The sequence below is a fragment of the Asparagus officinalis genome, chromosome 5 (assembly GCF_001876935.1).
Source record: "Asparagus officinalis chromosome 5, Aspof.V1, whole genome shotgun sequence".
In the NCBI taxonomy this organism is placed as follows: domain Eukaryota; kingdom Viridiplantae; phylum Streptophyta; class Magnoliopsida; order Asparagales; family Asparagaceae; genus Asparagus; species Asparagus officinalis.
In genome coordinates, this window is record NC_033798.1 from 52,501,207 (window position 1) to 52,513,076 (window position 11,870).

General features: G+C 38.2%; 1 protein-coding gene across 1 annotated transcript in view; it reads right to left on the reverse strand.

Moving 5' to 3' along the window:
- The window catches only part of LOC109843246 (mitogen-activated protein kinase 15-like), a 15,168-nt gene continuing 7,537 nt past the window's right edge, over positions 4,240–11,870 (reverse strand). The window contains exons 5-10 of the mRNA XM_020412174.1: positions 10,302–10,451; positions 10,061–10,216; positions 9,735–9,946; positions 9,541–9,642; positions 5,251–5,378; positions 4,240–5,154 (exon numbers count right to left, since the gene is read on the reverse strand). Coding sequence (XP_020267763.1) covers positions 4,676–5,154; positions 5,251–5,378; positions 9,541–9,642; positions 9,735–9,946; positions 10,061–10,216; positions 10,302–10,451 — 1,227 coding nt within the window. The 3' untranslated portion in view covers positions 4,240–4,675. The remainder of the gene's footprint in view (positions 5,155–5,250; positions 5,379–9,540; positions 9,643–9,734; positions 9,947–10,060; positions 10,217–10,301; positions 10,452–11,870) is intronic.

Below are 11,870 nucleotides of genomic sequence, written 5' to 3' on the forward strand. Positions count from 1 at the left end.
GCTTTCCGCATCTTCATTGGCGCTCAGAGCAAACTTCCACATCTTCTGGCCTCTCCTCCACCCACCACAGATCCCACCTACAGTTCCTGGCTCTCGTCTGATTATTGTGTTATGACGTGGCTCCTCAACAGCACGGAACCACAGATTAGTAGCAGTGTTATGTTCTTAACCACTGCGAAGGAGATGTGGGACAGCCTGAAGATTATGTACGGAAATGAGAAGAATGCTTCTCGTGTATTTGAGATTTATGAGCGACTGTTTACGCTCAAACAGGGAGATAGGTCAGTTCCGGTGTTCTTTGGTGAGTTAAAGGGACTGATAGACGAACTGGAGATGCATCAGCCTGTAGTAGCTGATGCGGCGACGCTGTTAGGATATCGTCGTGACTTGGCAGTGTCTAAGTTTCTTTCTGGATTGCACCCTAACTTACAGTCCCAGGTGAGAGGACAGATATTGGGTGGAGATACCATCCCCTCACTGACTGCTACATTCTCCAGAGTCATGCAGGTCTCTACTGGTGTTTCTTCTGATACTTCTGCACCGTCTCCACCTTCAGTGGATCAGTCTGCCATGTTCTCTAGTAGAGGCAGAGGCCGCGGTCGTGATCGTGATCGTGATCGTGATTCTTTGGGAGGACGTGGCTCTTTTAGTGGGAGACAGGGTGATTCTGATAGGGGTTCACGTCAGTGTGATCACTGTGGGAGGACCAATCATATTTCTGAGAAGTGCTGGGAGAAGTTTGGTCGTCCTCAATGGGTCCAAGTAGCCGATGCCGAGTCGACTCGCTCGCCTATTTCTACTACTATTTCTAGTAATCCAGCTACTACTGTTCCTACTGTTCAGATTTCTCAGGCAGATTATGAGAGGTTACGCCAGCTAGTGCTCTCTCAGAACAGTCATTCGGGTGCTGGAGTAGTTCATGCTACTTCCTCTTTGAAACTCACTGATGTGTTATATGCTCCTAAATTCCCTGTTAGCTTATTATCCATTAGCAAGTTTACAAAGCACAATAACTGTAAAGTCACCTTCTTTCCTTCTTATTGTGTTTTTCAGGACCTAGCAACTGGGATGACGATTGGTTCGGGGCATGAGAGAGGAGGTATGTACTATTTGGACGACAGTGTGCCGAGTGCTGGTCTTGTTGCAGCACAGCCTGATTCTATCTTACTGTGGCACTGGCGTCTGGGTCATCCTTCACTACAGAAACTTAGATCGGTAGTTACTGTTCAGTCTTCCCTTTCTTCTTTAGGTTGTGAGTCATGTGAACTGGGTAAGCATCATCGTGCTTCTTTTCAGAGTCGTGTCGATAAACACAGTAGTTTTGCGTTTGAGTTAGTTCATTCTGATGTCTGGGGTCCTTGTCGTGTTCCCTCTGTGAAGGGTTTTCGATATTTCATTGTTTTTGTTGATGATTTCTCTCGCATGACTTGGCTATATTTGTTGAAAGAGAGGTCTGAAGTCTCGCATGTTATTGAACTTTTTTATAATGAAATAAAAACCTAGTTCTCTACTTCTGTTCATATTCTTCGTACTGATAATGCTTTGGAATATATGAAAAATGACGTTTCAAAATTTTGTGCTCTTAATGGTATTATTCATCAAACTTCATGCTCTCACACTTCATAACAAAATGGAGTTGCTGAGAGGAAGCATAGACATATTCTCGATGTTGCTAGAACACTGATGATACATATGAATATTCCAAAGTACTTATGGTCGAATGCTGTCCTCACTGCCTGTTATTTAATTAATCGCATGCCTTCCTCTGTTCTTGATGGTTTGATACCATTCCACTGTCTTTATCCTGCTAAAAAACGTTTTTCTGTGATTCCTCGAGTTTTTGGTTGTACGTGTTTTGTTCAGGATTTGACTATTGGTTTGGATAAATTGTATCCTAGGTCCATTAAGTGTGTGTTTGTTGGATACTCACGTACTCAAAAAGGGTATAGGTGTTATTATTCGACCACCAGGAGATATTTTGTTTCTGCTGATGTTACCTTTTTTGAGTCTGTCCCATATTTTTCCTCTGGTTCCACTACCTCTGTCAGTCCACAGGTGCCACTACCTTCTACGGCTCACACTACTATTTCGGTATCTGCTCCTGTGGCTACTACACCAAAGCCTCTACTGACATACTCTCGCCGTCCTAAAGTACATATACCTATCTCTGCTCCTGCTGACTCTTCTTCTCCAGCTGCAGGTCCATCTCATGTCGAGCCTCATATCTCTTCTGACTTAGATGTTCCTATTGCTCTTCGTAAAGGTAAACGGTCTTGCCCAAAATATCCTATCTCTCTTTTTGTCTCTTATGACCGTCTCACCTCATCATTTCGTCAGTTTGCTTTGTCATTGTCCACTATATCTTTACCCAGGTCACATGAGGAAGCTTTGTTAGTACCCGCCTGGAAACAGGCTATGGATGAGGAGATGAATGCACTGCTTTCTAGAGGGACTTGGGATTTGGTCTCTCTACCTGCTGGAGCGACTGTGGTTGGCTGCAGATGGGTGTATACCTTGAAATATCGTCCTGATGGGTCTGTTGATAGATATAAAGCTCGCCTGGTTGCTAAAGGATATACCCAGACATATGGTATTGATTATTTTGAAACATTTTCTCTCGTTGCTCGTCTCAACTCCATCAGAATTCTTTTCTCTCTGGCTGTTAATATGGATTGGGCGATGCACCAACTAGATGTGAAGAATGCTTTCCTTTATGGTGATTTGGACGAGGAGGTTTATATGGAGCAACCTCCTGGGTATGTTGCTCAGGGGGAGAATCTTATCTGCAGGCTGAGAAAGGTCATCTATGGGTTAAAGCAGAGTCCTCGAGCTTGGTTTGATAAGTTCAGCAAGGTTATTTCTAATGTTGGTTTTCAACGTTGTCAGTCTGATCACTCTGTCTTTCTTCGACGCACAACAACTGGTTTGGTTATTTTAGCCGTATATGTTGATGATATTCTGCTGACTGGGAGTGACTATGTTGCCTTAGCTGAGACTAAGGAGTATCTAAACCGTCATTTTGTCACTAAGGACATGGGAAAGCCAAAGTATTTTCTTAGGATTGAAGTTGCATATAAAAAACATGGCATGCTGTTGTCCCAAAGGAAATATGTGCTAGATTTACTAGAAGAAGCAGGTCTCTTGGAATGCAAACCTGCAAGCACTCCAATGGAGACATTTACTAGAAGAAGCAGGTCTCTTGGAATGCAAACCTGCAAGCACTCCAATGGAGACAAATGTTGATTTATGGCGTGATGATACCTCTCTACTAGATGATGCTGCACGATATAGGAGACTAATTGGGAAGCTAATATATTTGACAGTTACCAGATCTGATATTACTTTTATAGTAGGTGTACTGAGCAGGTTTATGCACAAACCTAGAGAGGTTCATTGGACAGCAGCTCTGAAGATTTTGGCATATGTCAAAAGTTGTCCTGGCAAGGGATTGTTATATAAGAAGCATGGGCATACTCACATTTCGGCTTTCTCTGATGCTGGCTACGCAGGAGACATGAGAGACCGAAAGTCAACCTCAGGATTTTGTACTTTTGTTGGAGGTAATCTTGTGACTTAGAGAAGTAAGAAACAAGATGTAGTATCACAATCTAGTGCAGAGGCCGAATATAGAGCAATGGCTCACACTGCTTGTGAGATGGTGTGGCTAAGAAAGTTTATGACAGAGCTTGGTTTTGTTCAGTCTGGACCCATGCCAATGCATTGTGACAACCAGTCTGCCATTTATATTGCACAGAATCCTGTGTTTCATGAGAGGACAAAACATATTGAAGTTGACTGTAATTTTGTCAGAGATGCTTGGGAGAAGAAGATAGTATCTCTCACATTCACTCCGTCCTCACAACAACTTGCTGATATTCTTACCAATGCTACTTCTTCAAATGTGTTTTCTATTATATGTGACAAGCTGAGCATGGTGGATATTTATGCTCCAGCTTGAGAGGGAGTGTTAGATTAAGTCTATTGGGTATTGGGTTAATGGGCTGTGACCCGTTAACCATACCCCTATTTGTATGACTATATATATATATATATAGTATCTGAATAAATCAATTAAGTTAGGGTTTTTGCTCTCTCAATTATCTCTTTCTACATAAACATTATCAATCAATGAAGTTCGAGAGAACATAAGTGCCAAAAAAAAGGAAGCTGCTGTAGTAAAGACAATTCCTAAAAGCACAGCATATATTTCCGATACATATAAAAGGAAGATCAGCAAACTAACAAAACACTTGCATGAACCCATAAAATTAGCAAGGTACACTAGAAGTATATGAACAATTTAACAGTTCAAGTTTTGATCATACAAAATGATAGCAAGGCAGGATAGGACTTAAAATGACAGGAATATGATTAGACATTAATTTTCATCAGCTTCAACTTATTGTGTGCAATTCCACCAGTAAAGATCGACAACATTCAGGCAGGATTCAGAAGAATCTACAGCACGTTTCACGGTCATCTGTTGCACAATGCAAATGGATTCATAAGAAAAAATGGGACCAGCTCCTTCATGTCAATATGGATGAAAGGCTTCCATGATGATGCCAATAACAGCATAAACCATTGAATTAGGTAATCTGTACAATGGATGATGCTTGTCCCCGTTGTTGATTAATTGAATGATGGAATTGCTTCCTCTTTTGCGTGCCTAAAACTAATACATCCTTGTCATGCCAAACTGAACAGTACCGCTATTTAGGTGGTGAGCACCAGAAGGAGCTGTAATCCTACCACTGAAAGGAGGCGGCTTCGTAGCCTGAAGCATGCTGACCTCATTGGCTATTCTCTGATCAAGTTTGCTTTTGATGATGGCCTCATCTCCACCAGCTGCTGAATAGTGACGAAACAAGGATGAACCTCTCATGTCCATAGCTATGCCAGGGCATGGTTTTTGATGATGTCCCATATAGTCCATCCCCTTATCTGCAGCCTCCAAGACACCTTCCCTGCTCTTTGAGGTGCTCTCTAAGTTGCCAGCTGTACTGCTCCTATGAAAGCAGTAAGTCGGAGGAACACCTGAAGGCTGTGAAAGCACTGTGTTACTCCGTATCAGTCTTCTAGGATCATAGGAATCCTTTACACCTAAACTCTCATAGGGCATTATCGGCCCAACAACTTTTCCGGGCTTAGCTACTGAAAACAGAATGATGGATAAAAAAAGTAAAATTAGAATTAGTGAGCAGAATATGGAACAAAAGGCTATAGTCCAAAATAATAAATTTTATATGCCTGTAAGGATTCTCTGAGGGGGAGCCTGAGAGGATCTTATGATATTGCCAGAAAGTTTTTCCGCAATAACTCTTGGGTTAGGTTGCTGATCCCTAGGAGCGATCGTCGTAGAGTGAACCACTGTAGATCTGCAGAAAGATAAAAGTACAAGTTATTTAATTTAAGAAGCCAAATGGTAAATGATTTCTATGATCAAAGTTTCTTTATGGGCCTTTTTGTTTACCCTCCCCCCACCCCACACAAAAAAAGACACAACAATAACAACAAAATGTTTGATATTTTGAAAATGACCATCCAAATCTTCATGTGTTATTTCAACCCCTTCTGATTGGCGATGAGTCCCCAACTCATACCCCTCAACTTGATAAAACTGCTACTTACTTCTTTCTTCAACCTTCATCTTCATTTCTCCTTCAAAAATCTAACAAAGATCCTACTCTATTCTTGCTATACCTCCAGAAAAAACCACTAGTTCTCTCTCCTTAATCCCTTTGTGTGGACCAGATCCAAGTTTGGGTCCAGTCTGAATCATGAGAGAGTCCCCTCTGTTCGGGGATATGTACTTTAAAAAATAACTAAAAATTAATTATCTAAGTTGAAAATAAATGAATACTTCATATTTATACTCTGACAATAACAGTGACATAATTTGGTGTCTGAGCAGAAACTGGAGGCTAAATTGGAAAAAAAAATATGAAGACTGAGTGATTTCTTTAAAATGAAAAAAGGTTGGAGGTGCAGAAATGAAAACTCTTTTTAAGCCGGTCCAAAGAATGGGGCTAATCGTTTTGCTGTATAAGAGAGCTAATCGTACGGTTGCATGATTGCAGGAGAAGAATATAACAGAAGAATTTTGGGATACATGCACCAACTCATAGTATTTGCTAATCCCATACATAATCAATAATATTCATCTTCATGTAAATAACAAAATTAGTTTAACAAAGGAAATCAAGCAGTGTAGGAAATTTTAGAAAGGATCAATCGCTATCTCTTGCTATACCTAGATAATGTGTTTATAACACACAACATGTTTTTAGTCTTGAAACCGCATCATCTCTCATCCTTGGAGCAACATTAGGGGTCTCAAAGCATGAAAGCAATAGGAAATATCTGGATCACACATGTTGTATGATCCATAATGCAGTTCACATTACCGAGTCTCATAGACTTGTGAGTCTCATTACCGAGTCTCATAGGTTTCTGAAAATCAACTATAATGCAAATTTAAGCATACTTTATGTACATCAAATGGTTGGAAGTTGACAGATTTTAAAACACTGCACATGTAGGCAGTGAGCTTCATTCCACATAATGTTTTATCCCAAAACACCTATAATCATGTTCCATAGTGTGCATCATTTGTCATGAAGCATCGACCCTAAGGTAAAAACAAGGTCGCTGACACTTTAAGTAAGAAAATCTCCACATTACAAGTGACGAGTGCACAAGTTGTGGCATTCAAGCAGCTTATCCAAGATTATTCTACTTTCAAGATTTTGGTGATATCTTCTCATCAAAGCTCCAGGATCTACCAGTGCATGTAGAGGATTTCAACATACTCGATGGGATGAGAATATTTACCTATGCATTATCAGCATTTCCTTAAGAAACTAATTGATCATGGAAATGCACGTAGGAGAGCCACATGACAATTTGGTTGTAATAAGACTATAATCATGCTAGAGGTTGAACTTTACTGGTGAAGTGTAAACAAAGATGTCACATTTGTGCTATCTGACTGTGTAGATGCCAATTGGCTTAGGGTAGGAAACAAGACACTAGAGTGTATAAATAATTACTTGCCCCAATGTTCTAAATGTCAAATGTCAGATAACAGAGTCATATCAGATTAAAAAAAGCCAGTAAGATAACAGTGTATAAATAATCATTCATGTCATTCACACAAGTGTCGGGAGCGCCTCAGTGAGCATGGGCTGCTTAAGTGGGACTCACCACCAATGTTTAAAAAAGCGGAAGCGCAAGCCGAAACGCTAGACCCTTTGATGAAGCGAGGCGTAACCTTTCAAAGCGTGAAGCATAAGCTTCAAAATGTGAAGCCTAAGCTTCATGAGTTTAAATATTTTAACTTTAAATTTGTAAAAATCATGAACATATGATATATAGTGGCATAATAATTAGATATATATACATTCATGTCCTGGTTAGTAAATAAGAATTATATATGTGAAGTATAGTAACAAATCATAATAACTTAGTTACATGCATAATATATATATTTTATTCACACTCGCATAGTCATATTGAAAATATATATGGGCGTTTTAATGTTAGTCAAAGATCTGTTTATGTCCTACTATCTAGTCTTAAGCATGTGCTTCAAAATAAAAGCGCTTTATAAAGCGCGAAGTGCACATTTCAATTATACTTTAAGCGATGAGGCATAAGCTTCAAGGATAAATAGCTTCACTCTTAAGTTCCAAAGAATTTACCCTTCAATAAGTTGTGAAGTGAGTTTCGAAACGTGTTTCAAAAAAACTTTCTCAAACATTGCTCACCATGTCAAAAGGAGTACGTAGCCCACTTAAGCATATAATGATGACGAGAACACTCAGGCAAAACTCGATCGGAATAAAACTCGATATCTAAACCCATCTTACATAGAATAGAGAGGATAAAATTTTGCATTGTTGAAAAAAAGCCTTTCTCTCAGTGTCACCCCTCCACCATTCACTTTGCAACTACAACGGTTAATCTCACCTCCAATTACGACAGAACAGTTGCCTTAAAAAACAATGTGCTATAAACGCCTAAATGTCGCCTAAGAGCCTGCTCAGGTGACTAGGCGTTGGCAGTAGATCCAGTGTCTAGACATGCCTAGTGCTTTCTAAAACATAGGATATTGTTGATGGCCCAAATATTCTAAATTTGTTCTTTATAGAGGTCTTGCTTTTTAGACTTTCTTTCTATGAGGTTTGTGCCAAATATGAACATTAAGTTCATGAGTTACTTCTAGACGGAACTAATTATTTTTCTTCAATTTTCATTGTCTATCATCCACGGACCAATGGTCAGATTAAGGTGGTAAATAGGGTTCTAGGAAACTTGCCATGTTATCTTGTAGGAGGCCACTTAAGAACTGGGATCTAGTGGTATCCATGGCTAACTTTTTGTGTGTAAATCGTGTGAATAAGTCAATTAGGTTCTATTGATTTGAACCAGTAGCAAGTTTTAGACTTGTAAACCCTATTGACTTAATACTTGCTAGGTATCTAATGCATCAACTGAGTTATTTGATAGCATTTGTATCATTTGCAGAATGAGATTCATAGATAGATTGTTGTTAATTATGAAACTATGAGTCTAAAGCATATGAATATAGGAGGATCCACGAATTTGTAATTAATGATAAGGTGATGGGGCACGTTCAACCTGAGAGGTTCCTTTGAGAGCTTGAAAATATGACATGCCCGTCAAACAGACGTTTGTAGTGTTTGAGAAAAATTGGTCCATTGAATGAGCTAGATGTCCGAGAATAATCTTTGAACTAATCTAATTTTTTATGTGGAGAACTTGATGCCCAACCATAAGCCATTTGTTTATCATTCGTCTATCTTGGATTTCTTACTGTCATATTGACTGAGTAGTAGAAGGTGCAATTATATAGTTTTCATGAGTATCAGTGTCTCACAAAAAGAAGATTGAGGAACTCTTGATGACGAGCTTGCATCAGTCGCAAATGGAGACTATACTTTGTACAGTGGGATGGACAACCAATTGAGATTGTACTTACTGAGTAGAGTTAAGGTTAAGTAACTTAAGCTAAATGTATTTGACAAGTATCGTCATCATTATTCCCTGAAAGTGAATTCTTTGAAGCTGGGAAGATTTGATAGGAATCACATGAAGTTTACTCCAGAGGAAGAATTTAAGCTGTTTTATTTTAAAATTTTTAAAAAAAAAATTATTTTTGTAAAATCTTCATTATAGCCTTACCTATAAAAGACAAGTTATCTATTACGATTATAGAATGTTTAGAATATTAGTTTAGTTATGATTAGCAAATTTTATTTCTACATAGACTTGGATCCTTAGACATGATATTTGCAGGCTTATATCCTCAGTTATTTGCCTACAGCTACTTAATTCTCTAAACACAAAAGCTTAATTAGAAAAATATGTAAAAAGATAGAAACTACCACCATAGGGTTGATAATACTCCTTGGTCCGTTCTGACACTTGAAAGCAAGCTCAAATAGAGAATAAATCAGCTCACTTTTCGCACTAGGCATGTAAAAAAGATCGAAATATGGCATCAAACAACATTACCTAGGAAGAGAAACATGCTTCCTTTCTAATGGAGTAACTTGGCCATTTTTACCACCATTTTCCTCGAGATGAGAGAATTGCTTCCTAAATTGATCAACAGCACTGTACAATTGAGGTAAAACAAGAAATATTAAGATAACAGCACATTAAGGCGAGAATGGAAAAAGTTGAAGAAGCAAAATAAAATATTTAACCTAGGATAAAGAAAGTTTGTCCCCTCATCTCCACTAATGTAGTCCTTGAGCAATTGAGGATGATATTCCAATATTTCACGGAATATAAGATCTCGAATGTCCTCTTTAGTCACTCTTCTTCTTTCAAACTCAAACTCCATTTTTGTTATGGGTTGACAAGACGGTTCTCTCTCCACTTTAGCCAAGCCCTTAAAATATGGATCAGCCAGTGCCTGATAAATGAACATGAAATGAAAAACATATTAGACACACATAAATAATGAAATAAGTATGAATCTAAAACCATTTTAATGGAAGAACATGAAGAATGAGGATTAAGCCCATACCTCTTCAGCAGTGGGTCGGTCCTTAGGATCAAATGCTAAAAGTCTTTCCAAAAGTTTCAGCGCTAGAGGATCTGTGTTCGGAAACTTTTGCGCAAATGGTACAGGCTGCTTTTTCCTCATGCTGCTCAAGTATCTTCTAGCCTTCTCATTGCGGACCTGATATTGTGGGAAACACCAAAAGTTTCAGATCTAGAATATATACATGTCTTTCACCAACCCAGATATTTATGAGATTGCGTACCCGAGATATGGTATCTAAAGAAGGTGTGCCAAGAAGATCTGTCATTAAATCCAATTGGTGAACCACATTTTTACCAGGAAAAAGTGGCTTTCCAGTTAATACCTCAGCAAATATGCAACCTATGCTCCATATATCAATAGCCGGGGTGTACTGTACATCATGGAACCATTATCACTTTAATTTTTTTGTCAATCAATACAAAATGGAAACAGGAATAAAGCATAAGATCTACTACAAATACCTGAAGATGTGTTATTTCAGCTTGCAGGAAGCTTAAAAAATTCCTTCCTAAGCAAGCATCTTTTTTAATTACTAAAATTATTATTTCATTAAACGTTTATTTGTTGTTTAAGAAAAGCAAGATACTTTAGTAAGTAATATAATGGAGTTTAGTAATGAGAACAATTTGAACATCATCTTGGTGACTCAAGTATCAAGGAGGGCTGAAAGAAGAACAGATATGGATATATTCTATATGAAAAGATCGATATAATAGTATCAGTTAAATGGGAAGTTCTAGATGTCTCTTGTCAGTGTGAAGGTTACAAAGGCCTGTATTTTTTGTTTAGAAGTGATAATCAAGCCTTTCTATCCGCAAAAGATCTAGTATGTGTCTGAGGGTTCAGCAAAGATCAACCAGAACACAATGTCTCAAGTGTCAAGGAAGGCTAAAAGAAGAACATATATTGATATAGTAGTGGAAGTTCTAAAAATGTCTATTATCACTGTGAAGGTTACAATGCCTGTATTTTTTGTCTAAAAGTGATCATCAAGCCTTTCTATCAGCAATATAGTGGTTGTTCAGTTTTTGACTTTTTGTTTAAAATAATAAATTCGGATGAATGATTTGCTTTCCACTTATTGTCCCCAGTTAAGAGGGAAAAATGCTTCTGCAGTTATTATATTCCTTCAGTTTTGTGAGAGCTCATCCATTCCTCTCAAAAGAAAAGGGTAGACACTTATGTAAAATACGAAAGATAACAGGAGCTTTTCAAATGTGTTTCCCTGCTATGTAACTTCCAGAAACTAGCATAGTTACATGATAAAATAATGCCTTCTGTTATTTTTATTAAGGTAAGGATTGGCAAAAGACAGCAATCATTGAATGAATAACATGTAGAAGGCTAGAAGCAACTGTATCAAAGAAAATAGTGCATTAACTGGAAATTTCTAAATGAAGTGTTGGCACTTGGCAGTGAATGTATAGATTCCATACAACTCTACAAATATGATAACATTGTAAATTCATGAGTTGACTGCAAATGAGCTAATAGCAAACGAAAATATATAGGTTGCTCAGAATTAAAGACTCTTGGAATTACTACACAACTATTCTGGTGTAACATACTAAGTGGCAGAGTTGACGTAGCTGTGCGTCTAAAATAATTCTCATGAATGATAGAATACTCGGACCTAAAGTTGGTACAGATATCTTGTAATAGTGGCTTAATATTTGATGATGCTTAAGGTGATTTGCCCAAAGTATCATGATTGAGGAGCAGAGCATTGTGCCATTATTAAACGCTATCCTACTAGTACAGGATATTGCTATGAAGTATAAGGCCAAAT